Source organism: Hemicordylus capensis, chromosome 2, assembly GCF_027244095.1.
Source record: "Hemicordylus capensis ecotype Gifberg chromosome 2, rHemCap1.1.pri, whole genome shotgun sequence".
Lineage (NCBI taxonomy): Eukaryota > Metazoa > Chordata > Lepidosauria > Squamata > Cordylidae > Hemicordylus > Hemicordylus capensis.
In genome coordinates, this window is record NC_069658.1 from 394,592,600 (window position 1) to 394,619,730 (window position 27,131).

Below are 27,131 nucleotides of genomic sequence, written 5' to 3' on the forward strand. Positions count from 1 at the left end.
CATTGAAGCTGAGTTTAAGGAAATTGGATAATAGTTGCACTGGGAAATGGGACGAGTTCATTGGAAATGCAGAGAAATGTTGAAACTTGAGAGAGACTTTTCATTAACACAGTTATTACAAAGGAAGTCTCTTAGTTATAGTAGTTAATGTCAGTAAATCAAGTTTGTGGTGCTCATGAAGTTTGTCATTCTGAAACCTTGGACAGCTACTAGGCAAATTATCCCATACACCACTGAAGAAAATCATCCCCTTCTACCCTGGGGCAGCTGCCGCATGAGGCACTGACTGCTTGTGGTGGGGTTTGGGAATTCTGGAATGGAATGCTGACTCTTGCCAAGATGCACAGTCCTACTGACTATAGTATTGTGGTGCTTTCCCCAGTTGATTAGCAGACAGAACATATATCTACATCACTGCAGAAGGAGTACCTAGATCAACATGCAACCAGTGCATTCAATTATTGGAAAATAGGGGTGGATAGAGTGGAATTAGTCTAATTCTTTGTCAAGCAGACCGGCTATCCATGATGCTTAATGTCTTATGCTCATGGGTAACTCTATCAGCTGTGAAATAACATACCTTTTGGGGCAGACTGTGGTCATTACTCACTTAATCTGTCTGCAGGGTTCTCATAGATCTTTGACTGTTGAGTTGGCTTTTTACATGCATGAAACAGCTTTCTGAGATGACTGACTTCTAAAAGAAAATCCGGCAAATAACTTTAGCTGGTTCCTTTGTCTAGTGCACGCTAAACATAGTTGACCTCCGACTCCCCTTTCTTCTCAAGATATGTTTCTTATTTAATGGAATACAGGACTCTTTCATCATGTGGCTAGCCATCCAGAAATTTTTAAAATTCAAGGTTAGAAGAATAACCTGACCTGAAAATGTTGAGATCTTCCAACTCCCTAGGTGCAATAAAACTGCATTTTGTTCCCATGTTAAATGTGCATTTACATGGTTATAGTCTGGAGAGATGGAATTCTATAGGAAGGACAGGTGTGTGCCGCTAGCAATTAGTTGTTCTATAAACTGTTGGATGTTAGTGTACAATTTGCTTCTCGATAGGTGGCAAAGAACTGCACTTTGAATCGTGCCAAACCATCTCTCTCAAATTAGTGGAGTACAGGCAATTGTGTACCCCACACTTTCTATTTATCGTTGGGATCACTAAGACTCCCCCACCAACCTTTTCTATGTAGTAAGCCCTATAAAATATTTCTGCTTCTGCTAGTCATTTACTACTTCTAACCTTTCCAAGTCTCTTCTTGAAACTTTAGATTCAAAAGGGATCTGAAAAGCATGGAAAAGGCTGCCATCCAGACAAATGTTGCATTACCACTAGTTAAGTTGCAAACACGTGAGTTAGCAGAGCTGCACAATGTCACACAGCTGCTAGCGGAATGCCTTTTCTGGGACACATGTGAAGTTGCATGACGTGCTGTACAAAATGTTGTGAGATGCATTAATATCCTCCTGGCTCGAGAACTGATCTGGAACAGATTTCCTTCCTTTGTGCACCATCATTGCTATAGCACAGAGCTGTGCAACTTCAGCCTTCCTGCAGATATTGGACTGCAACTCCCACCATCCCCAACTATTGACCCCTGTGATTGGGGTTGATAGGAGCTGTAGTCTAAAAACTGCTGGAGGACCAAAGCTGTGCAGCCCTGCTCTAGCACAAAAGCATTATGCTAGTACAACACTAGTCTGGATGCATTTTGTGAATAGCTTTGGTAATAGCCATGGCTACCACACCTTGCGCAGAGGATGTAGGTTTAAAGAATAACCAAGTGATTACCCACAGGCTTCCTTGAGGCATGAATGTTAATGCGCCTTTCAGCTTAATGCTTGCATTCCTGGAAGAGAGAGACCCCCTGGGAATGCGAACTTTATCTGTGCACATAACTAGTTGAAACAGATGGGCTACTGAGGATAGGCTGACTATGTTATTTAAGGACACTTCTTGAAATGTAGCTTGGCAAGAGAATGTCTTTTTTATAAACTAGCAAATTGGCAGGTAAAATGCTCTTAAATCTAGGGTTTACAATTCTTCGTTAATGGAGTATCATGTGTGCTCTGTCCAGAAATGCCAGCTGAAATAGTTGGGTGAGAGCTTGAGCAAAACTCGGCACACTCTTACTTCTAAGTCACTACATGATCCTGTTGGGAAATAAATATGCTGCTACTTTATGCCACTATGCCTGAGCCTATAGTAATATAATCTATAACTGAGGAACAATTTCCACTTGTAACACATTCTCTGCTTCAGTAGTGAACATTAATTGCAACACTTGGAGAAGGGCTGCATGATGTAAAAAGTGATTTCTACCTACCTAACTTGCAGTTAATTCAGAACACTGTAGAATGGCTTCTCAGGCGGAAGGACTAGCAGACCTACAGCACTGAAGTAGCGAGTGAATGCTATTCACTACCTACTTCAGAGCTCTGGGCTTGCCTGTCTTTCAGCCTGAGCAGAGGAATATGGAGCTCACGTCCTTCAAGTGCAGGGAAACTCGAGGCTGCAAAAGAGCCCCCCCTCCCCCCGGAAATCAGGCTGGCTAGATAAGCAAAGATTCAAAACATGGCATGGCACTTGCTTGGAGATGGAGAGAATAACTTGTAATTTGGCAGCTTTGGGGCATTTGCAAGCTGGATGGCTTTTGTAATCTGAGCACTCTGAAATATATAGGGTCACTATTTGGATCTAGAAAATGAGGCGGTGCTGGAGTCGAGTCATCTGCTGAATATACAGTCACTGGAGAAAAAGGCTGTTTGGAACTCCACACAACATCATAGAATTAACTGCTCACTGAGTCTTGACAATGGAGCATTCAAGCAGCATGAATCACTGGCCTTGGCTGCAGCCATCTTGCCAAGTTGGCAGGCAGTTGGTAGTATATATGTTAAATTGGGCTGTCAGACATGCAGTATGATTCAGGTCAGAGCATGATTACTTTATTTCAGGGGATCATGGGGAATGTTTAGAAGCACCACTTGTTTAACTTTATGCTTGAAATAGGCATGTGCTTGCTGTGGAAAAGCATCCCAGGGGCACCTTTGCTTTAGATCCATCACTGATTGCAGCAGTGTCTGGAAAACTGTGCAGCTGCAGCTAGAAAACAGTAATAATACATCTAGATAGTGTTTATCTGTCTGCAAACTGGGACTCCTGCCCTCTTGTACCAGATTGAAGACCTGAGTGTTTCAAGTAAAAATATTTCTCCTTAGACCCGCTACTGCTGTCGCATGAGAAGCTTTGAGATGCACAGAACGCTTCCACCAACAAAAGCTATTGCCTGAACATCCTTAGATCCAGTCTTGATGATATTAAATAGTCATCCTAGAAACAAGTAGCAGACTAAGAATATTTCCAGCAGTAAGACTGTAGAAAGAGTTTGCAAATGCAGCCTACTGTTCTTTGAAAGTCTAATCTCAATATTTAATATTGGTTCCCTTCCTAGAAGTCTATTTGGTACTATAAGCATTCATACTTGCACATAAGTGGGAATAACTGAAGAAAGCATTAGTTTCAATGTAGTCATGCTGTCTGACTGATAAGAACATTCTTATATTCATATGCAAGAATTCTACCCATGCAACCGGTCACTGCTGCTTGGTCAGCCAACAGAGCCTGGCAATCTCTCGGAGAGTTGCTTCCCAAGGAATTTCTAAACAATCCGACTGGGGTGCATGAGCCATTCCAGGTCTTTTTTTGCCAAAATAGCACATGGAATGTAGTTGTCAAAACTAGCCAACTATGAAACTAACACTTTCCTCAACAAAACTGGAGTTGCTCTGGGCTGACTCCTATATTTGAAACGAGTTGCCCCTTGCTCTAAGAAGGCCGCACTACTTGGAATTGGAGGGTTAGAAGAAACCCAAATTCAGCCCCCCCCCGAGTCTTCCTTCCAACATGCACACTTCAGGCTCCTAAAAACAAACTAATGTATGTTATACCAGTGTGTTTGCAGAGTAGAGAGCTCTTGGGAGTTTTCTCTCCCACCCCTAAGTTTATCAAGGAGTCAGTGCTTCAAAGCAGAACAAATGGTCTGGAGCAGCTCTATGACATTGGGATGGGGTGAGAAGGGGAGATAAGCAGCAAGTAGGACACCAGAGGCCTGGGCTCACCTGAGCCCTAGTTGGCCACAGCAGTACAAATAGTAGGAGTGCTTGAATTATAAACCTTCTGAACTTCCTGTCAGTAGTGGTAATGCTTAGCTAAGGGGGAATAGCTCTGTCTCCACATAATTGCTACTGTTGTCTTTTCTAGAAAATATTGAAGCTGAAATAGAAGCCGCTTCAGGTCTGAGTGAAGAAAAGCCCGTGCCGGCAGCACCTGTTCCCAGCCCAGTAGCCCCACCACCTGCACCATCTAGGAGAAATCCACCTGGCGGAAAGTCCAGCCTAGTTCTTGGTTAAACTTGATCTTTTGCTCCTTCTAACTACTTGGAACTCATGTCTGTCATCTTTTGTTTTCCTTCCATGCTTGTGAACTGCACAACTTGAGCCTGACTGTCCATCTCAAACGATCATTAAAAGAAGCACTTTATGTACTTCATCTCTTTTTAAGGAAGGTTTTTTCAACTTCTGTCTTGTCTCTCTTGGGTCTACTGGAAGTGGCATGTGTGGTTCCCCCCCTAGTGGTAGACTTAGAGCAGTGGTATTCGCTATGCAGCCCATGGCTGACAGGAGAATTTCTAAGGTATCTAGTAGTGTGTATCATAAACTAGGCTGGTTGGTTCTGAATGTGCTAGGTGGCATCTTTGTCCTGAAATTTGTAGAAACCTCTTAGGTGGCTTAGAATGGTGGAAAGTCAGGGTTGTACATATCAGGAGATAATTGACAAATGTATTCTCTTCCCTACTCATCTCTGCCACACGTACTGGTTGGCTATTCAATATATCATTCCATCACTGGTAAATGTCGGAAGCCCTGTTGCGCATTACAGAACAGTAGAGATGTGGTGCTAGTAATTACCATGCTGCCTTCAACAAGAGGAATCTTGGTTCAGCCACGACAAGATGAGGCCAGTGCCAAATATAGTGCTGGTGATGCGAGCCTGCTGTTCTGTTGCCCCAGTGTTGGACCTTCCATTTTTAAGTGAAGATGGAATGGGTCTTACAAAAGTGAGTATTGGGTGGGGAAAAATTCTGGGGCATTCTAGTCCAAATGACTCCAGTGCTATGCATGATCATGCTAGTGCTTGACCATGAGGTGAAAATCTCATCCTTCTAAATGTGTGTTGTAATTTGACAAAGCTGGATTGTTGCTTTAAAAATAAAGGATATAGAAATTTTGAAGCAGTGTGGGAGCTTTATTTTCAAGGCATGTGTTTAGTATACTGCTCACTCAAGTGTTTGGAAAGCAGTTCTGAGGTGGATGAGGATGAAGAAGCTGAAACCTAATCTGGACAAGGTGGAGGCTTAATTGATTGGAGTCCATTGGACTGGCTGGAGGTATACAGCCAATTTTAGATGGGGTTGCACTCCCCGCAAAAGATCAAATACCCAGTTTAAGGATGGTTCTGGATCTGCAGCTGATGGTGGATAAACAGGTGGTAGCCATGGCCAGGATAACTTTTGCCCAGTTTTGGCTGCTGTGGCAATTATGACCTTATCTGGATAGTGTGGATCTTCTCACTGTAACTATCTCATCCAGGCTAGACTACTGCAATGTGTTCTACATGGGGTTAACTTTGAAGGCTGTTTGAAAAATTAGTGCAGAAAGTTGGTGGGGTTTAGGCATTCAGCCTATATTACACCTGTTCTTCATGCTCTCTGTGCATCACACACATGGGATTTGTGACTGTGCAGAGACCACTCTGGATCCTTCTGGAGTTTGAAAATGGATAGATTTTGGCAGTAGCCTTTCCCCCTTTGTAGTTACTCCATGGCTGTCCCTCTCTACTCTCTGTTTGTCACTGCCACAGGCTTCATACTTTTCGGAGAGCCTTACCCCCCCGCCCTCCAAAATAAAATGTTGAGAGTTTTGTTAAGTACTTGTTTTGTTCTACCCTCTTTTATTTTGCCTTTCCTTCCTCTCATAGTTTTCTTGCCCTTCTCATTTTGCATGTATTTTTCCTGGTCTCCCCCATTCCCCATGGACTTTGACCCATCTGTGCTCATGGCTACAAAAGCCTTTTTAAAGAACTACTTGTCCTGCACAACTAAAATCCCCATTGCTGATGGACACTCACTATGCCTGGTGTGTTTAGGGGAAGAGCACGGAGTCAAAGCTTGTGCAATTTGCTAGACCTTCATGTGGCAGGCACACCACAATTGCGCCATGAGGCTTTGCTCCCTTCTCCAGGTACAAGTGCTAAATGCCCATCCTATGATATTATTGGAGATTGCCTATACTGCTCCCTCTTTAACTACTGAGATAGTCTTTACAGCTCACCCAAATATGGCCTCTGATTTGGGGATCTACCTGACAACTACTCTGCCAGTCTCTGCAGAGAGACAATATTCAAATCCCCTAGAGGGGCTTCTGCCTCCACCTTGGTCAGTGCACTGGGACAGCAGACTGGTACCATCTCCTGCAGACCTCGAACCTCTGGAAAAAAGGAAGCACACCCAAAGCCACTGAGGTTTTGAACTCGTTTGCCCACTACCATCCCAAGGCTGCAGCACAAGTTGGATTCTGAGGCACAAGCCTCTGATGTGCCTTTAGACCCATCCTTGATGAAGAGCTCAATCCCTATGCAGGACATTACTCCAATGAAGAGTATGAGATGGAGCTGCCTTTCTCTCCCATAAGGGACTCCAGCAGACAGTCCAACATGGGGATGGAGAAAGGAACCAGGACTATAAAGAATACAGGCGCTCCAGGTACACAGACTGCATACATCCCTCCGACCCCTGTCAGTACCAGTGTTTTTCCATATGGAGTACTGCTCCCAGACCCACCTAAGACACTATGACAGATTATGGCAGGCATGAAGAGTCCATAGATTGAGGCTATGATACATACCAGTGTTACTTGCCAATATGGCACTGCCACAGACCTACCACTAGATCATGCAGTAGATCACCTTATGCTCACCTCAGGGGCCATAGCCCATGTTGCAATATCACTGCCCCACAAGAGCAGCCACAGCCTCCAAAACTGCAAGCAGCTAAGCGCACCCAACCACTGATGCTCTTGGGGCCTTCTGGACAACCTGCCTCCCTGGCTGTAGTTCATGAACTGGTCAACCCCAGGCTCCCCCTTCTGTGATGTTTTACAAACCTTTTTATTCTGCAAGGATTTTTAGGTTGCTTTACCAGATGTCTAACCACTGCTCTTAATTATGCTAGATGATATTTGTGTATTTACTCTTTTTGATGACCATCTTATCCTGATTTTGTACTTGGGAAAGGCAGAATAGAAATAACAAATATTCATCACTTGCATAATTTCTAAGTGAAAGCCACTAAAATGTAAAACAGGACAGATTGATTTCTAAATCCATGTTTTAAATTGATTATTCCTCTTGTTATGCAAGTTACTCTGAAACATTTTTGTTGAAAAACAGTATATAAATATTAAGTATTTAAAACAAGTTTCCCATATACATCTTCACAATAAACATGCTTACTATGCAACAATGAAAATATATTGGTTTGTCCCTAAGTAGAGCCTTTATGCCACAAAGGAATGTAATCCAAAGTTATGTAGCCCACATGCAGAATGGCATCTGATTAGGGATATATGGGGAATGTGTTTGTAAAAGGCTTAATCTATACAAGGAGAGGCACATAGGAAACTGCCTGATACAGAATCAGACCATTGCTCCATCCAACTCAGCATTTTTTACATGGACCGGCAACTGCTCTTGAAGGCTTCAGACAGGAGTCTTCTAGCTTCTGCATACGAAGGAGATGCTCTACCACTGAGCTATGGTCCTATTCCCGAGACTCGGAAATACTACGCAAGATCACTTACTAGAAGATGGTACCTATTACTTACCAGAAACAGAAGACAACTGTTGGGCAGAATAGTGATCTCTTTGAAATCAAAAGTAAATATCCTTGTTTAATGTTCCGTGTATAGGCTTTAACATGCTGCTTTTAACACAATTGCCTTACAATACGTTTGCAGCAGCAGAAACAGTCCAGTGGCCCCTTAAAGATGTTGTCACATAGCATCCACAGTGTTGGTGGAAGAACTCGTGCTCTGTCCATGTATTTAAGCATAAAGTTTTACAAACCAGAGAGCACATCATCAGATGCAAAAAGTGAATCCTGACTAAATTCCATTAAAATGAACTTAATAACAATTCAATTAATCTTGAATAGTGCTTAGGATTCACTTTCTTTGAATAAAGTTGTTTATTATGAAGCAAGTCTAGTTTTTAAAGATAATGCATAATACAATTGAAATAATTTGTAGTCCACACACCAGCTGAGTTGCTAAGGGTAATGCATTTGTACACAGAGGAAAGGGGTGATATTTGGTGCCCTCCCTCCTCTCTACAGCCACCTGTGCCTCCCAAAGATGTGCCCGACAGTTCCCCAGCCCTCAGCGGCACATTTTGGGAGGCACAGGTAGCTATAGAGGGATGGAGGGATTGCCACTGCAGTAGCATCTCCATGCAATTTCTCATTTTGATGTAGGTCATCATCAATATCTCTAAAAAGCAAATGACTGTACCCATGCACACTAGAACTCATTCTTTGCATGTGCCCCATCAATATTGCACATCCTGTGCCTTGCTCTTCATGTTAAAATACAACTGGTTGGTTGCCCCCTTTAAAAATAAAACCAAATTGCTGTTCTAATAATCTGGCAACTGGCAAGAACTGATTCAGCTTCTTACAATTGGGAAATGTCGAATATTGATATGAAAGAACAAGAAACTACCCTCCATTATGGAATACCACTAAATGTGGGACTTCCTTACTATGGACAAAATTTCAACTCAAAGGTGACAGCAAAAAGAAGTTTTTACTGGCAGATTATTTCTTTAAAGTGGGTTATACACTGGAATAAGACCAGCAAGACTCCTCACAATTGCTATCTGCAGATTCTCTGTGTGGACTTGAACTGTTTCCCTGTGCAACAAAACAAATGTTTGCACTCTGTGTGGTGAACATATTCCTATCATATTAAAAACACTGCATATTTGAACTATTTCCTGTATTCCCCACATGGTGTAAATTGGGAAAATATGAGTTTTGTAGATTGTATTATTTGGGACCTGTTGATTCGTTCCATCTGATACTTCCATCATAGTTCTAGTTTATGAATATGTATCCTAAGATGTGTTCAGTCTTTAAGCTGCCATAAGACTCCTGGTTTCAATTCTTACAAAATACTTGCTTCAAATGACTGCTTAACAGACTTTAGGTTGTAGTGCAGTGTGGCCTGAATGATGTTGACCATAAAATTGAATCTACCTAACTCATCCAGCTCTAGCAAAGAGGAGAAATGGAGCATCATTTTTTCAAAGTCAAGCTTGAGTTGTGTACAACTAATTCCTTCCTTACTAGAGGTTTCTATAGACAAATAGGTAGTGAACTCTGGCTCAGGCATGTAGTGTGGTCCAAGCCTATAATCTCCATCCTGTTTTGTCCCATACAGACAACCAGTTCATTGCATGTCTGTGCCTGATCTATAGTAAAATCTTGATCACCTGACAGGATGATACACAGGTGCCTGCTCTCTGAGGGGTAGTTTGATGACTTTTCCAGAAAGTTCTGGTTTTCTGAAGGAGTTTCTGAACTGTTCAGTTCAGTCATTCTTGTATATGGCTTGAGTTAGCACAATTCTACTATATATTTAGAATTAAAATGGTAGTGCTGAACAAATGTAAAAAAGTGAATTTAATCCAGTGTTTGAACTATCTGGAACTCTGGGATTTCCTGAAAAATCTGGAGCAATTTCTTTAAGTTTGATCACCACTACATGGTTTTCACCCAGTAATAAAACCTTAGGAAAGATTTAGTGCTGTGATGAAACAAAGCTTGCACAAACAGTAGAACTGGCGCTCTCCCCGCACCAAGCATCCCTTGATCACATGTAGGAGCAATTAATTTGAATGGTCCCTAAAGATGGCTCCCTGTCCCCAAAGGGCTCACAGTCTAAAAAACAGGAGATAGACACCAGCAACAGCCACTAGAGGGATGCAGTGTTAGGGTTAGATAGGGCCAGTTGCTCTCCCTCTGCTCAATAAAGAGAATCACCACTTTGAAAAGGTGCCTCTGCTCAGTGAGCAGGGGCTTATTTAAACAATGATTAATAAAAGAATCATTCTAGTGCTATTCCTTCAATATGTATTTGCTTTAGAAAATTTATTATTTGGTTTTCAGCTGAGATTTTCCAGGAACAGTGGAAAAATAAAATGCAATGTGAAATCAGTCAAATGCATCTACAAAACAAAGGGGCAAATCATAATAATGAGAATAAACCATAGCCATAGAACGCCTGCATAAATACAACAGTCTTGGCTGCCTGCTTGAAAGGTGGCTTTATTTGTGATACTACTTGATTAATATTTGCCGTTTTGGAAATCAACAAGCTCTTTGGCCCTTCTGATGGGGAGGAAATGTTTTCTGGTTTCTCCATTTGCTCTTCAAAGTAAGTTGAAACTTAAGCATTACACTCTTCTAAGAACATTTATACAATATCATCCTATGCAAGTGATTTTAGGTTAAAGTAGCCAGTGTGTATGAGTTGCCAGGCTTCTTTCTTAGTTTGGAGCCTATTCCAGGAACTATTGAAGCAATGCAAGTGATGATCAACATGCCCGAGTAAGGAGCACTTGGACCATGAGGCAAAACTACAACACCTGGGCCTATTTAGTTTACAAAAAAGATGACTGCGGGGAGACATGATAGAGGTCTACAAAATAATGCATGGTGTGGAGAAAGTGGATAGAAAGAAATTCTTCTACCTCTCCCATAACACTAGAACCAGTGGTCATCCCATGAAATTGATTGCCGGGAAATCTAGGACCAACAAACGCAAGTACTTTTTCACACAACACATAATCCACTTGTGGAATTCTCTGCCACAAGATGTGGTGACAGCCAGCAACCTGGATGGCTTTAAGAAGGGTTTGGATAACTTCATGGAGGAGAGGTCTATCAACAGCTACTAACTAGTCGGAGGGCTGTGGGCCACCTCCAGCCTCAAAGGCAGGATGCCTGAATACCAGTTGCAGGGGAGTAACACCAGGAGATGGCATGCCCTCAACTCCTGCCGGCATCTGGTGGGCCACTGTGCGAAACAGGATGCTGGACTAGATGGGCCTTAGGCCTGATGCAGCAGCGCTGTTCTTATGATTATATTAGTGCACATACTCTTCTATAGCAACTAATAATGCCATATTCTTTCAGCACTGAGGTTTTATTTGCTCAAATCCTCTTATCAAAATATGAATACTGTATCCCAGAGAAAGTTGGTGATTGTTAGCCTCCCCTTACGGCACTTCTTTCTTCGACTCTAATCCTTTGTAACTTATGTATGCAAAGCAATCATCAGTATGATGGGTTATGAGTGTTGCTGAGCCTTCCTTAGTCCCCCACCCCTGCTGCTTTCTGTCTCTGTCATTTCTGTTTGCCCCATCACTGGATACTATTTGTTCTGTTACCACAGTGGGGGCTTGACTGTCAGGAGAGCAATGCAAGTGGCTTAGCTGCTCTGATGTCACAGAGAGGCTGGCCTGCATTGGCTCAGGAAGGCAACGATCATTTTAGACTACAGTATCACATCACTAAGTGTGTAAATATTCTATATAAAATGAGACCCTGTAACCTAAGACAATATGCTATGGGCTTTGAATGACACTTTATGGTTCAAAGTGGCTGAGCAGCCTGAATTTTGATGGAAAAGGAACAGATGTGTTGCTTATAAAATAGAATATGGTACGTATGTAGGTAGTGTGTGAAGGGGTTCTTTTGTTAGCAGAGTGAAAACTTTGGGTATAACCCATAGAGTGTGTGTATAGATTCACATTTCTATGCAGAGCACAAATTAACTGTATTTTATACAATCACATATGATTAGATCTTGTGTTCATTCACCTTCTGCATAGAAATGTGAACCTATTGCTGTCTCTTGTATTCTTGGCCAGCCCCATCTCCTTTTTATGAGAATGTTTTTATTAAGCTGGAACAATGTGAAGTGAAAAAAAGTTTATGCCGTGAGTTAAGAGTCCCAGGATTCTGAAGGAGGCCACCAGGATCTTTACTGGTAGCCAGATTTCAGAATGTGTAAAAGCAACAAACATCTCTGCAAGTGTACAGAATATATTTCAGATGAACACTATTGCAACTTTCAGTTCTAGACTACCACTGCCATCTAGACACCATTGGATAGATCTTAAGTGGCCTTTGCACAAACAAAATGTGCAAAAGAAATGCATACACTTCTGTTTGTATAAGAGGGGGGTGCTTTTTTTTTTTTTGCCAACATCCTCCTCCCCACTCCAACCTTCCATGCCCCTTACCATCCTATAAGGTCTCCTGGCACTCAGGAGCAGATTTTCAGGGACTGCAGGGGGCTGTGCTGTGGAGGCAGCAGGGAAGTTTGCAGACACAAACTTCCTTCCACTCACATCTCTCAGGATCCAACCCCAGTATTGGTTTAATTTTATTTTTTATTAAGTTTATATGCAGCCTTTCATTAAAACAACCCCAAGGTGGTTATCATAGTCTACAGTACTTTAAAAAAAAGGTTCTACTTAAAATTCATCCAATACTGCTCTTTCCATCCTGACAATTCAGCTGGGTTGAAAAGCACTTGGGTCCTAAATTTGTGGAGTGACTAATTCCGACCAGAGATAAAACAGTTGTCAGCTGATTTGATCTTCAATTACAAGGATGCTGTTATAGATATGGGAGTTAGAGGTGTGGCTTCCACATCAGAGTGCTCAACGATTTCATCTCCTAAGCAATGGTCATCTTGGCACTTTTTCATCTGATTCTTCTCAAGGTAGAACCGAATCTGAGTTGGGAGCACAATTTGTTCTCTTGCTGCCATAAAAAACATCTAAAGTTGTAGCCACCATGAAGGAGCTTGGAGTCCTGGAAAATACTGAAAAGTAAATGCTCCAAGTGATGCCTGAAGAGATGGACATCAGTGGCAATGGAAGTGCCATGAGATAAGAAAAGAGATCCATTCCCCCACACCCCCATTGCCAATGGAACAGTAGCTCAGCTGAACGATGTTGTTAGTTATGGTTTAACTGCCTCACTCACACGGCTCTAGGTGATTTGGATTATTAAAACATTAAATCCCTAAGTGGGGTCTTTGTCTTATTTACAGGTAAATGCAACTTCAAAAGATCAGTAGCAGATATGTGTAGCCAGAAGACTGATAGAAAACCCAGGGTAATAAGAATAATCTATCTTCCCTTTACTGTGCTACATAATAAAAACACACACAAACATTAAGTTAGAATAATGTTCTTTTGTCTTTTCCCATTTCCTCTCCACTACAAGGCCACAATCATAACAAAGTCTCTTTAACAATTACTTATACCTCCAAATGATATTGAAATTAACTGAAAAACAACTTGACATGGCTGAAAAGGGTGAGAATCTTCCAGGAGTCCCTAATGGTACAGAACTGGGCATGTGTAGCGAGTGGTTCAAGGTCTTGGTGCACCTGAAGTAGGGCACCAAATGTTGCTCCCCCAAGTGCTTCCGCCTCTCCTTCCTCTTTAAAAGCAGGGGCAGGGCATCTTGCCCCCTCACATGTACCCCAATAATCTGCACCTGAGGCTGCTGCACCGCCTCACCTCACCGAAGGGTTGCCCTGAGTGTGTACCCTTGTGTGCTTTTTAGTGGTTATCAATTTTCATAATGGTGGTTTTCAGTGCCAGAATGTATTTGCCTTACAACTGGCTTTTCTAATGATATCAGAAATATGTGCTTCTCAGCCAAATTCTCTCTGGCGGTTGTCTCTGCTGCATTAATTCTTTGGCAAGGGGATCCCTAAAGCTGTGTGCTTGGTCAGGTTCCTGGCCTCCTCCACCTGAAGAGGGGTGCAGTAGTCTTCAAGGAAGACAGTTGCCAGGTTGCGTAGCCTCCTGTTGGCTGACAGGGAGAACCGTAGCATGCACTCCACCACAGGAAGAGGCGTGATCTGTTGGCGAGACTGCGGTGTGGTCAAGTACATCAGAGTGGTAACCGCAGACATCACAGTCTCCTCATTGGAACTGGACAGGCAGTTGATTACAGCTGCTACCCCATCTGCCTCCAAGATATAGTCTTTGTTGATTTTGTCCAGGCAGAGGTTACAAAGGCCTCCTAAAATATGGAAGAATAAGAATGAGACAGTAGCAAGCTTTTACCCTATCTCTTGTTACCTACTTCTCGCTTGAGTTTCAAGCAGGTTTAGGGCAACTTATCCAGTTTGTGTGCTTTCTTCTGGAACAGTCAAGTACCAAATATAGGCATAAGTGGCAATTGAATTCATCTTCATAATGGAGTCTTTGATTGCAGCCTTATGCACACCTCTGAACAGAGTAAACGTCTATAGGATCAGGCTGGTAGCTTCCTATGTATGTACTATAATCATTAACCATAATGACAAAAATATTTCCTCAGGAGGTGCAAGACAAACCTCATTCTGCAGAGTCCAAACAGCAGGATGCTACAGGAAGGAAGCACACTTTTGGGGTAAATAGAGACAATAATTAGGCGTGTGGATATAATTAGGGATGTGCACGAACACATTCAGAAGGGGGGGATCCTTTAAGGCGCAGGAAGGGTGTTCTTACCTCCCCTGTCCATAAAAGGACCTGCCAAACTGGTTTGTGCACAACCCTAGATATAATCATATCGTTGTTCAGTCTTCTGTACTGTCCAGCCTAGTGGTAAAGAAAAATCACACCACACTTCTGCACCCAATCAGAAATCCAGGGGAATGGGAAGTCTCCTTACCACTTGGCAGGGCAGCTGACCAAGTGTTTCCATACACACCATGGTAAATCACTGTGGTAAATTTACTTATTATTTCTCTGTGTAAACCGCCCTGAGCCATTTTTGGATGGGCAATATAGAAATTGAATAAATAAATTTAAATTACATTAAATAATAGTCTGTATTCACCCCTTGATGTATAGATTTCATAGAAGTCACAAAATCTATGCCAAACGTGGAAAAAACCAAGAGTAGTTTTCTGTATTAAAAACTTCTACATCTGAAACAGTTTAAATTCTGTGTTCAAAATGAATTCTACACATTTCCAAGTATGTGTGTGCATTTGCAAAATATGGGGTTTGACAGAATGTGGGGGAAACAGAATAATGCTGGGAACTGCATATTTCCATCTTGCAGAGTTGACTGGTTCTTGGTTTGGCAATATTAGCTTATGGTTAAACCATTTTAATGCTCTGCCATGCATTCTCTTATGTTATTTATTATATTTTATTAAAAATTCAATTTAATTCATGGTTTTCTGCAAACCATATCTAATCATAATTTTTACTTGGAAATCTTAACAAGAGCCCTGTGTTGTTATAAAATAAGCTGCTCAAAATATTCATGTTTGCAAAACTCCTCTGCTTGCAATAATCCCCTTGTTTTCCTGGTGAAAAATCATTCCCGTTTGTTTTTTTAACCAAAGTATTCTTGCTACTCTGCCCACATGACACTAGAAAGCACTCTGCCCTCACAAGTGCTGTAGTCTCTGTAAAAGAGCACTCCACTGTATACTGCTGTTCTGTGGTGCTCTGGACTTCTGTAAGCTACCTGTACCTGTCAAGGGTCCATCATTTGGTCTTCATTTTCAAAAGCTCACCTGCCTGCTCTCATTAGTTCTGCAGTGTCCCACCTGTTCCTTTCAACCTTTTTCTACTTCAGATCAAGCAGGCTTTTCCGGGATGTGGGATGCCTGTACATTTTAGGACCCTTGAGGGGTATTCATGGCTTTCAGAAATAAGCCACCTTCTCATGTAATTTATGCCCACCCCTTGCATTGTGAGCAGGTTCACAACCCTGATCATCCAGGATTCCCAACTGCAGGGTGCACATGGATGCAGAGACTTTCTCAAGAAAGCTGGATCATCAACCAGTAGGTGCAGTCCTGCCCAGCGCAGGTTTTATTTCAGGGTCTTAAGACTTGCTATACCTGCTCCTTTCTGAAGGACACCACCTTAATTATCTTGGCTAGATTGTGTTCCAGTCGTCGTGCAGATGTTACCTAGGTCTGATAAAAAGTATAGATTGAAATAATAATCATTAGCATGTATATAGCCTTTTAGAAAGTTCCACATACAAGGCTGTTGTAAGGATTACAAAATAATGTAAGATGGATGGGGATTTGAGGGTGAGAGAGAGGTTGGCTTGCCTAAGGCCACATGGCTGAGCCAAGATCTGTACAGAGAAGATGGGGAAAGTTGCTTTCAGCTGAAATGGTTAATCTTCTTCTACTTCACTGACCACCTTTATGACCCTAATGCCCCTAAGCTTATGTGGGACTTGGGAGTCGAATTCCAAGTGCAAGGCCAGCACCATAGAATCTCCTATGGATCCAAAGCTTTTGGAAAAACTCTGTTGAAATCCCAGCTTTACCAAGTGCAAATTCCACGAGGGTTTCATTATCCTCTGTAAGCATATCCAGGAACAGGTCCAAAACCTTGAGCTGCCGGAGATATTCATAGTTCTTGGGGTCATAAGCAAAATTCGCTAGGTTGGCCAGCACCTGCTCCTTGGCTTCTGTAATGTGATAAAATAACTCTTGAGATGAGGAAATGGGCAAAACATTTATAAACCCAGCCCAAAGGACGTAGTAGCCAGTAAAATATACTCACCAGAGCTCTCGGTCACCTGGAACTCAGTGACTAGGGCTTGCAAGTATTCAAGTCGACCCAGGCCTAGCAGATCCTTCTGGTTTTGAGACATAGCACTAGAGCAAAAGGTATAATTTCACTTGGAATAATATTCTAAAGGGCATACTGTTACAGGATTACTGGAAAGTTCTAGCAGGAAAGAGATTTCTGCTTCTGTTCCTATTTCCTGATTTTTCATTTTTAGCCTCTGAATGGAACTATATGTGACCCCAACACTTTGAAACTTCCCGAGGGCACTCATTGGGCCACAAGCCTATCCTCCTTTTAGATACCAAGTTAAAATTTAGCTATATCATAAAGCTTTTGGTGTGGACTGAGAGGCTGAAGTAGGTTCCTGATTTGCTGTTTGGCTATTCTGGTTTTTTGCTGCAGTACTATGTTTATATTTCGTGCATGCATGCATGCATGCATGCAAGCAAGAATGTAGTGTGTTGTTTTCATTATTGCCTTAACTGAACAGATTTTACAAAGTTGTACTCACTTTGGGTCACCTATGATGAAAAAACGCAGAATATACATTTTAAAATAACACCAAATATTATTTCAAGCTAAGACCTTATCCACACATGACTTCATTCTGTTCCTCTTCTCAGAATTACAGCACTGACTATCTAACAAGATGTAAACAAAATCAATGGTGCAACCGCACTTAGAATACCATTTGTAGTTCTGGCCACTGCACCTTTAAAAGGATATTGTAGAGCTAGAAAAGGTGAAAGGGCAGCCAGAATGAGCAGGGGGCTGGAGCAATTCTATGAGGAAAGGCTATGTGTGGGCCTTTTTCGTTTAGAAAGAAGGTGGGTGAGCAGGGGTCATGACAGAAGTGTATAAAATCATGCAGAGTGTGGAACAAGTGGATAAAAAGAAGTTTTTCTCCCTCTCTTGTAATATTAGAACCCAGGATCATCTATTGAAATTAAATGCTGGGAAATTCAGGACAGGCAAAAGGAAGGAGTACTTTATACAACATGTAGTTAAAACTATGGAATTTGCTGCCAATGGATATGGTGGTGGCAGCCACCAGTCTATATGGTTACTGGCCTGAATGCATGTATACTTTATCTGGATCAGAGGGGGCATGCTGCTGAACACCAGGTGCTAGAGAACACCAATGGGAGGGGGCAGTTGCGCCCCCCCCCCCAGCTGCTTGTGGGCTTCCCTGATATACCTGGTTGGCCACTGCATGAAGCAGGATGCTGGACTAGATGGGCCCTTGGACTGACCCAGCAGGGCTTTCCTTGTTCTTAAGATAGCCTTAGGTAGTGGTTTTCAAGCATTATTCTTAATATGAGGCACCTATCCCAACAGTATTTGCTTTTGTTCAGGACCTACATATCATTCACTTCTCCAAACTTGGAAGACCTCACTAACTAAAAATAAAATTTTCAAATGTCCAGATACGTGGAGTGGCAAATTTTCTGCCTCTTTTCCATGGAAAAAACATCCATTAAAAAAAACACATTGTTTCATAAAATTAATAACCTAATGCAAGGATTCTCAAACTTTTTGATTTCCACTAAAATAGTATATAAACCTATGTGACCCCACCCCCCAATGTTTAAAAGATGTGCAGACCAGAAACATGTTGAGAGTCGAGCAACGTGTTTCCAGTCTAACAGAGTGCTCCCAGAGTGCAGATAAGCTCCAAAAAATAATGCTTTTCAACAAGAATGGAAGAGTACCCACATTTTGAAAGCATGGCAGACCAATGCAGGAGATAGTGCTTCACTGAGGTTAGGAGAACATATACTTTTTTAGTCAGGATGTCAGCCATTGATTTGATTAGGTAGAGATAGATAAAGCACATTTACTTTTTAAATGAGGATGAGTTTGTTTGTTCCTACTTAGTTTTTCAAACCCCAGCTTTGTTTGAGACTGCCCATCTAATTTCAGGCTCCAAGCTATTTTCACTAGGTATTTGCTCTTTATAGTGGCAATTACTGGAAACATGGATTCACCTAAGGAGAAATCAAGAAAGAGTCAGTTTTTCATAGCTTTCTTGCTTAATTATTTGTACTTAGCCTGCACATGAATCCAAAATCCAGGAAGAGACACTGTCAAGAAGGTGTAGTGAAGAGCTGCAGTGTCTCTTGAGAAGGAACCCTCCCCTGGCCCATCAGCCAAAGAAGTGGCACTGCTGTGCTTGCCCTTGGCTTTGTGACTGGCGGAGGAGCCAAGTAGTTGTTGGCTTCTGTCTCCATCTATCTTCCATTATCCCTCACCAGGCCTGTAACCAGTCTCAAAAATGTTTTTTGGGGGATTACAGAAGTCAGGGGAGGCAGGTTATAAAATGTTCAGGGAAAACAGTCAGTGAGGCCAGGGAGGAAAGATAATTTTTTGGTGTGGCACGTACACACCATGCCACCAGCTGTCCCTCACTGGGGCCCCTACCCTCCTGACAGCTCCCTCCTGAGTAGTCGGGAACCCCCTGGGGGATCCAAATTTGAGAACCCTGCCCTACAGCATTAAAGGCATACCAAGTGCCTTGTTAGATCAGACCACAGACCATTTAGTTCAGGGATTCTCAACGTTGGATCCCCAGATGTTGTTGGACTTCAACTCCCATAATCCCCAGTGGCCTTTGGTTGGGGTTTATGGAGGTTGAAGTCCAAAAACATCTGGGGAGGGACTCAAGGTTGAGATCCCTGATCTAGTTTAATATTCTGTTTCCAGCAGCGTCTAGCTAGCTAGACACTTGGCCATGAAGGTGACTACCTAGGGATGTAGCTAGGGGGGAGGGGATCATGTTCTCTCTAGAGGCCCCTTGGAGTGAGGGAGATAATGAAGAAAATAGGGAGCTGGAGGGCCTGGGTTCTTTGAACCCCTTTGCTCAATTATAGCTACACCCCTGTAACTACCATCCTCCGTAGTTTGCCCAAGAGATATACTGCCTCCGATTATGAGGTCCTATGCAGCTGTCATGACTAATGGCCGGTGCTAGAACTCTTCTACGAATTTGCCCCATCATTTTAGAAAGCCATCAAATCTAGTGGTAATTACCGCAGCTGAATTATTATGGCAATGAATTCTAGAATAATAATACAAGCTGTAAAAAGCAATTCCTTTGATCAGTCCTGAACCTCTCGCCCATCAGTTTCCCTGAGTACCCCCGTTTCTCTTCTACAATATTAGTATTAAGAGAAAAGAAAGCGGGGATGGGGATGGGAAACCCACTTTCTAGGAGTTCTCAAAGGTTCTCAGCCCTGTGATAGCAGGGACGTCTTCTTCAGGGATGCCACAAGGGAAAACTAACCGAGAAAGGAAATGGATGCCAATTCCTTTCCCTCCCCATTACCTTCTATCCCGGGCTTCTTTCAATTCCCTCGCTTTATTCTCTACTGCCGTCCCCACACGCTCACAGGCTCTGACCCAGCCGACATAAAAGCCGAAGAGATGCTCACTAGTGTACTACAGAGGAGACAGGAAGTTACGCACGTGAATGGGCGGAAGGGCTTCAGTAAAGGCAACCGGAGGGCGGGGAGGAGGAAGGTACGGAGGCCTGCGGGAGGGTTGCACTGGGAGGAGGGACCCAACGCTAGTGCCTGCCTGTCCTCTAGTCTGCAACCAATATTTTTGCAACCATGGCGGGCATGTCGAGGAAGAAGCGGCTGCTTAAGCCTTTGTTATTTGGAAGTATCTTCTGCGCTTTAGCGACCGCCTTCGTGTTCAGGTGTGGGGAGGCTTGGAGGGATGCCCCTGAGGCCGGGGAGGCTGTGTGCAGGGGGCAACAAGAGGCTTGTATTGCAAACGCCCTGTATGCAAAGCGGCTATTTAAAAGCGTCCCCCTGTGTCTTTCGTTCTCTGGCAAGAAGGTCCACTTTTAGTAGGGAAGTAGCGCGCTGTGCTTGCGAGATCTCATCTGAGCTCCGGATCTGGAGCTGTGACCAGGGGCGTAGCTAAGGAAGAGGGCGCCGTGTTCTCCCCTCTCCCTGGAGGCCCCTTGGAGTGAGCGCGTTAATGAAGGAAATCGGGAGGGGTGGAGTTGGGGGGTCTGGGTTCCATGAACCCATTTGCTCAATTATAGCGACACCCCTGGCTGTGACCCTAAAACACTAATATTTATTGTGGCGTGAGCTCTCTGTGGGCTAGAGCCCGCAAAAACATGTGCCATATAAATCGGTTGGTTTTTAAGATGCCACAAGACTTTATATGTGCGTGGCTGCTGTAGCAAATCAACACACGGCTGTTTCTCGGGCATTCCTCCGAAGACTGCCGTCGCACACAGATGCGGAACTCTTGGATGCCTTCACATGTCATTGTACACGAAAGGTCCATGTCCTCCATTGCAGAGTGTTTTGGTGGGCACGCACGCAGTCTCTTGCATTACGCGGCTCCTTCCCCATATTTTAACCCTCCATAGAGAGAAATGAATTTTGCTGCTAGGAAGGGGAAATAATTTGGTTTAAGGAATCCTGCTCCATCAGAGAGGAGACTGGGCTGTCGGGTTTGCTGAATTCCCTGTGTGCCTCTGTTTACTGCAGACATCGCTTTTTCCCTGAAGTAGACGAGCTCCGTGCCCGCGAGCACCAGTACCGCGAGGAGAAGCGCCAGGAGGTGCTGCAGAGGCGACAGCAACAGCTGGCTGAGCTTCAACAGAAGAAAACTGCCTCGTAGTTGGCCTGGCCTGCACTGCTGGAGCAAGACTGAGGCCACCTAAATGGCCCACTAACTAAATGAGCTGGGTGGTATTTCTCTTGCACACCGTTGTTACCTGGGGTTTCTTACCCCCGGGCTTCTCAGTGCACTTAAGTGATCTTAACGACTTCTAATGCCTCCTTGGAGAGATTATGCTTTGTCTAGCTGCAGAACAGAGTTTTGAGGCTGAGGAAATCTGAAATTTTTGATTTTTAAAAAAAGATGGCTTTGAATTGTATGCTCAATGGAAATGGTCTTGCCATGACTTGGATGACGAGCTGAGTTTTGCTGAATCTCTGCCACTCTAAACATTTCATGTAAAGTGACCCCCCCATTTTTTATTTTGGTAATTTTTATTGCTCTTGTGAATATTATAGACTCACTATGGATTTTTTAAAATGCATGCTTAACATTGCTAATTTCTGTGCAGGAGCTTCTAGGTTCGGGTACACAAAGTAAAACTTGCTTTCCTTTTTGAAACACTTTTAATTTTGAAACATTAATTTCTGTAAATGAATTACAAATACAGGATGATGAAAGGTAAAGGCTTGATTGTAAAACAAATATATCCAACTGCTTTTAATGGTTTAATGTGAAATTCTGAATCTTGCTTTTTCTCCTATACATTCCTGCACATAAAATGAATGACAATCTCTACCTTATTATCAAATACAAATCAATTTGTTCAAAAAGTGCTGCATATACTTTGTACTCCTGTCACAATTATAAATGTGCTTCAAATAAAAATTGTGCAATTTAAGTAAACTTGCATAGATATTCTTTTTCTTTCTTTCTTTCTTTCAGATTGTGAGCCCTTTGGGGACAGGGATCCCTCTTATTTATTTATTATATCTCTGTGTAAACCACCCTGAGCCATTTTTGGAAGGGCGGTATAGAAATTGAATTAATAATAATAATAATAATAATAATAATAATAATCGGCGTTTCTTCCAGTAACTTTGCTGTCTCCAGCCCTGGTTGCTCAACTGAAGATCCTGAGTCCTGTTGCCCACTTGCCACCAGATGTCCAGGGACTATAGCATCTGGCGCAGTCCTTGTTGACCCGGGCGACGACCGATCCGGCATAGATTTATTAAAGTTACGTCTCACCATATTGTTGATGGGAGAGGCACTCTTTGTCTGGCTCCTCTGGTGAGACCTGTCCAGTATGGTTGGACCTCTGGCATAGCTCTCACCTTCATCAGAGCACACAAGCCCCACAACCATGCCAAGGTAGTGCCTCACTGGCACCAAGACCTCACCAAGACCTGGCAATGGCTTAAGAATGGCAACTTGAAGAAAGAAACAGAGGGTTTAATACTGGCTGCACAAGAACAGGCACTAAGAACAAATGCAATAAGAGCAAAAGTAGAAAAATCCACAACAAACACCAAGTGCCGCCTTTGTAAAGAAGCAGATGAAACAGTGGACCACCTGATCAGCTGTTGTAAGAAGATCGCACAGACTGACTACAAACAAAGGCATGACAAGGTAGCAGGGATCTGGAACATCTGCAAAAAATACAAGCTACCCGTAGCCAAGAATTGGTGGGACCATAAAATTGAAAAAGTTGAAGAAAATGAAGATGTAAAAATATTATGGGACTTCCGACTACAAACAGACAAACATCTGCCACACAATACACCAGATATAACTGTAGTCGAGAAGAAAGAAAAACAAGTCAAAATAATTGACATAGCAATACCAGGGGATAGCGGAATAGAAGAAAAAGAAATAGAAAAAATCACCAAATACAAAGATCTACAAATTGAAATTGAAAGGCTGTGGCAGAAAAAGACCAAAATAATCCCAGTGGTAATTGGCGCCCTGGGTGCAGTCCCAAAAGACCTTGAAGAGCACCTCAACACCATAGGGGCCACAGAAATCACCATCAGCCAATTACAAAAAGCAGCTTTACTGGGAACAGCCTATATTTTGCGATGATATCTATAATAACCAACAGTATTGATGATAAAATTCAGCCATCCCAGGTCCTTGGGAAGGACTCGATGTCTGGATAAAACAAACCAGTCAGTAACACCTTTCTGACTGTGTAAACAAGAAATAATAATTCATTCATTCATTCATTCTGCTTATGGAAGATCATGGATAGTTGGGAAGACACAATGGAGATTATTACGCTGGCTGGAAATTGGGCAGGGAATCATAAGGCTACTTTACTTGAGTGCTGGTCTATGACTCTTAACAAACTTACTTACTTGTCATTGTTGCTATACCTGAGGGTAGTTATAGGAAAGACAGCAGATTTGTTGCTTGCATGATGCAGATGTGTAATATACATAGACAGTGGCTCATGTACTGTGCAGTGTCTCACGGGCAGTTTCTACATTGCCTATGCTGTACTGGACACTTAAACAAATTGATGTAGTTGGGCAAGAGTGCTTTTCCACAAATGCCTAAAACTCTGCAAATACAGTTGTCGTGTGACACTACAACCATTATCTCAAATGGGCATTGTGGCGCACAACTGTGTTTGCACAGCTTTAAGATGGAGTAGAAAAAGCCCTGTTCCACACCACCACTGGTGGGGTGTGTATGCACATGCATGCAGCAGTGTGTGCGGTGCTCCAGTCATCCACATTTCACTCTACAGTATGTGAGCTGCTGATTTCAGGAACCACCTACCTCTCCTGTTAGATTGATTTTAATAGTGGTATCACCATAATATAACTTTTGGATTTCATCTAATGAACTAACTTGATTACCTATGATTTTTTGTGAGCTTTGTGATGCATGGAACTTCTGGATGTGGAGGTGGTATGCCATCAGTTGGGGGAGGGACAGGGGCAGCAGGGAAGAGCTGTTGCCACCTTCCCTTTTTGTGGGCTTAGTGAAAGCATCTTTTTGTGGCCTCTGTTGGAAACAGGATGCTGGACTAGGTGGACCCTTAGCATATGTGTCCAGAGAATGGCAAGTAGGGAGAGACCAAGAACCCAATCCACCAATGAAACGCAGCTGAAATGAATGAGCCACACAGGCACATAATGGTGTACTTCTCAGACTCACTTCAATGGTTTGTGAAAGACCTTTCCAGCAGATTGTACCCCAAATAAAGAGTGAAGAAAACTAGAATGGATGTAAGTGAATGGCAGCAAGTATGGGACAAAAGATTTGTTGTAAACATATTCCACACAGAAAATATGATGTGCTATGATTTGGAACAGGAAACTGTATTTGGGGGAATGGTCTGGTGTCTGCTTTAGACCAGATTGACAAACAATAAGTCTTCAACTAGGCTGCCTCTGTTCAAAAGGCAGTATAGGAATGCACCTATGTAGGCTGCAGAATTTCAGGGCCAGCAGCCCAAATGAGGAAATCCTCGGGGCTTGGGTGAGGTAACGTCTTCCCTCGACCTACCCAGACCTTTGGAACAATGTAGTCCAATTTGTGGTGACAACTGTAACCCCCCACTCAGTTTTTTTATTTCCCCTGATTTCATACAGCTTAACTGGATAAAAGCCCCTTCCCTTCGATCTATTTGCATGTATAGAACAGGGAATAGAGGTTGCAATGGTCTGAGGTAGCTCTAGTCTTAAGAATGTAACTTGTGGGAGTCTTTTTCTTTGAAGCTTAAGAATCTGAGCTTTTGTTTGCTTGTGTGCAGATAATGTGTATGGTTTAAAATACTCAAGGGGCATTATCTTTTAGGAAAACTGTAATATAACAATGATGGGAACATTTCCTTATCAACAGAATGATTAAAACTAATATGCTTTTTCTCTTTTCTCCAGAGCGGAGATAACATTGTTTGTTTGGAACACAATGAAGAAAACATCTGGATGAGAAATGGATTTTGGAGTAGGGGATATTCCCACTGCACTGAGGCCATGGGGCACAAGAACAGGCTCTGTGCTGGGGCAAGAGGGCAAAACAGGTGAAGATGCCAACTTGGTGGAATGACTGAGGGAGTAGCAGCCTGACTGTGGGTTGGCCTTGTCCTTTGGCAGCTGAGCCAGGAGGAGGGAAGCAGAGGGATTAGAGGCACTGGAACCAGAAGCACTCCCCTAGCTAGGACTCTAGTCTGCTTAGGAATAATCATAATAATATTAATGAATTAATTAAAAATTTTATACCACCCAAAACTTATGTCTCTGGGCAGTTTACAACAAAAACAGAAAAGTTAAAACATTACTTAAAACGGATAAAGGACAACAAAGAAATTAAAACATTGGTTAAAATAAATGACAGCAAAAAGTTAAAACATTACAACAACTTAAAACCTTAAAACAATATTTTAAAACAAAGTTAACTATTAATTTTATTTAATTAAAAGCCTGGGTGAACAAATGTGTCTTTAAAGATTTTTTTTTTTAAATTGTCAGAGATGGGGAGGCTCTTATTTCAGCAGGGAGTGTGTTCCAAAGCATTGGGGTAGCAACTGAAAAGGCCTATTCCCGAGTAGCCACCAGATGAGCTGGTGGTAACTGCAGACTGACCTTTCCTGATGATCTCAATAGGCAGTGGGGTTCATGACGAAGAAGACATTCTCTTAAATACTCAGGGCCCAAGCTGTTTAGGGCTTTATAGGTTATAACCAACACCTTGTATTTTGCCCAGAAACTTATGAGCAGCCAGTGTAGTCCTTTCAATACAGAAGTAATATGGTCTCTCCGAGATGACCTGGAGAGTTGTAGTTTCCAACCTGGCTGCCGCATTCTAAACGAGCTGTAGTTTCCGGACTACATACAAAGGCAGCCCCACATAGAGCACATTACAGTAATCCAGTCTGGAGGTTACCAGCATATGTACTACTGTTCTGAGGTTGTTTATCTCAAGAAACGGACACAGCTGGAGTATCAGCCAAAGCTGATAAAAGGTACCTCTGGCCACCGCCTCAAACTGGGACACCAGGGAGAGGCTCTGATCCAGAAGTACCCCCAGACTGTGTACTTGTTCCTTCTGGGGAACTGTGACCCCATCCAGAACAGCCAGATCAAACTCATCTCCCGAGTTTCGACCCCACACAATAAGTACCTCCGTCTTATCTGGATTCAGTCAGTTTGTTATCCTTCATCCAGCCCATCACCGCCTCCAGGCAGGCATTTAGGGAGTTTATACCTTCTCCCAATTAGTTTGACATGGAGAAGTAGATTTGGGTGTCATCAGCATACTGATACGACCCTGCACCAAATCTCCTGATGATCTCTCCCAGCAGTTTCATGTAGATGTTAAACAACATCAGAGACAATACGGAGCCCTGAAGGACACCATACGGAAGTTCAGATTTTGAAGAACAACAGTCTTCAAGGGACAACATCTGGAACCTGCCCAAAAGGTAGGAGGGGAACCACTGCAAAGCAGTGCCCCCCACTCCCAACCCCCTCAGACCCTCCAGAAGGATACTATGGTCGATAGTATTGAAAGCTGCCGAGAGGTCCAAAAGGACCAACAGAGTCGCACTTCCTCTGTCCATTCCCAATTGGAGATCATCCATCAGGCTGACCAAGGCAGTCTCCACTCCATTGCCCACCCGAAAGCCAGTCTGAAACGGGTCTAGATAATCGGTTTCCTCCAAAACTGTCTGGAGCTGGGAAGCCATGACCCTCTCAATTACCTTGCCCAACCACGGAAGGTTGGAGACAGGCCTGTAGTTACCCAGCTCTGAGAGATCAAAGGCAGGCTTCTTCAGAAGTGGTCTAATAATTGCTTCCTTAACACAAGGAGTCATCCTTCCCTCCTTCAGAGAAG

General features: G+C 42.9%; 3 protein-coding genes and 1 long non-coding RNA gene across 5 annotated transcripts in view; 3 read left to right on the forward strand and 1 right to left on the reverse strand.

Annotated features, from left to right (window-relative positions):
- JPT1 (Jupiter microtubule associated homolog 1) overlaps positions 1 to 5,304 on the forward strand; it is a 21,948-nt gene extending 16,644 nt beyond the window's left edge. Inside the window, exon 5 of the mRNA XM_053297647.1 lies at positions 4,275 to 5,304. Within this exon, the coding sequence (XP_053153622.1) occupies positions 4,275 to 4,423 (149 nt within the window). The 3' untranslated portion in view covers positions 4,424 to 5,304. The remainder of the gene's footprint in view (positions 1 to 4,274) is intronic.
- On the forward strand, positions 5,026 to 13,048 carry NT5C (5', 3'-nucleotidase, cytosolic). Its single transcript, XM_053293461.1, is given in 5 exon segments — positions 5,026 to 5,130; positions 10,637 to 10,737; positions 12,715 to 12,780; positions 12,782 to 12,839; positions 12,923 to 13,048. Coding segments are annotated over 5 exon segments (456 nt in total).
- Positions 13,049 to 13,379: 331 nt separating this feature from the next.
- ARMC7 (armadillo repeat containing 7) lies at positions 13,380 to 20,241 on the reverse strand. 2 transcript variants are annotated; one of them, XM_053299678.1, is made up of 5 exons: positions 20,083 to 20,231; positions 18,599 to 18,745; positions 16,749 to 16,843; positions 16,510 to 16,653; positions 13,380 to 14,241 (listed from the first exon to the last, which is right to left on the reverse strand). In XM_053299678.1, the coding sequence occupies exons 3-5, from the start codon at positions 16,837 to 16,839 to the stop codon at positions 13,904 to 13,906; spliced, it is 573 nt and encodes a 190-aa protein (XP_053155653.1). In that variant the 5' UTR covers positions 16,840 to 16,843; positions 18,599 to 18,745; positions 20,083 to 20,231; the 3' UTR covers positions 13,380 to 13,903. The 2 variants fall into 2 exon arrangements, with proteins under 2 accessions (XP_053155653.1, XP_053155652.1); XM_053299677.1 differs by lacking the exon at positions 18,599 to 18,745 and having other exon boundaries at positions 20,083 to 20,241.
- A 42-nt stretch (positions 20,242 to 20,283) lies between these two features.
- LOC128346404 (uncharacterized) lies at positions 20,284 to 22,187 on the forward strand. Its single transcript, XR_008316944.1, has 2 exons — positions 20,284 to 20,457; positions 21,269 to 22,187. It is a non-coding gene; the product is annotated as an uncharacterized LOC128346404 (long non-coding RNA).
- Positions 22,188 to 27,131: the final 4,944 nt, after the last annotated feature.

Excerpts from the sequence above, each read along its gene's own strand:
- ARMC7 (XM_053299677.1), bottom strand. The coding sequence starts at position 16,839 with ATGTCTCAAAACCAGAAGGATCTGCTAGGCCTGGGTCGACTTGAATAC. Across the intron at positions 16,654-16,748 it reads CCAGGTGACCGAGAGCTCTG|AAGCCAAGGAGCAGGTGCTG; the intron begins GTGAGTATATTT and ends ATCACATTACAG. Across the intron at positions 14,242-16,509 it reads CCTCGTGGAATTTGCACTTG|GAGGCCTTTGTAACCTCTGC; the intron begins GTAAAGCTGGGA and ends TCCATATTTTAG.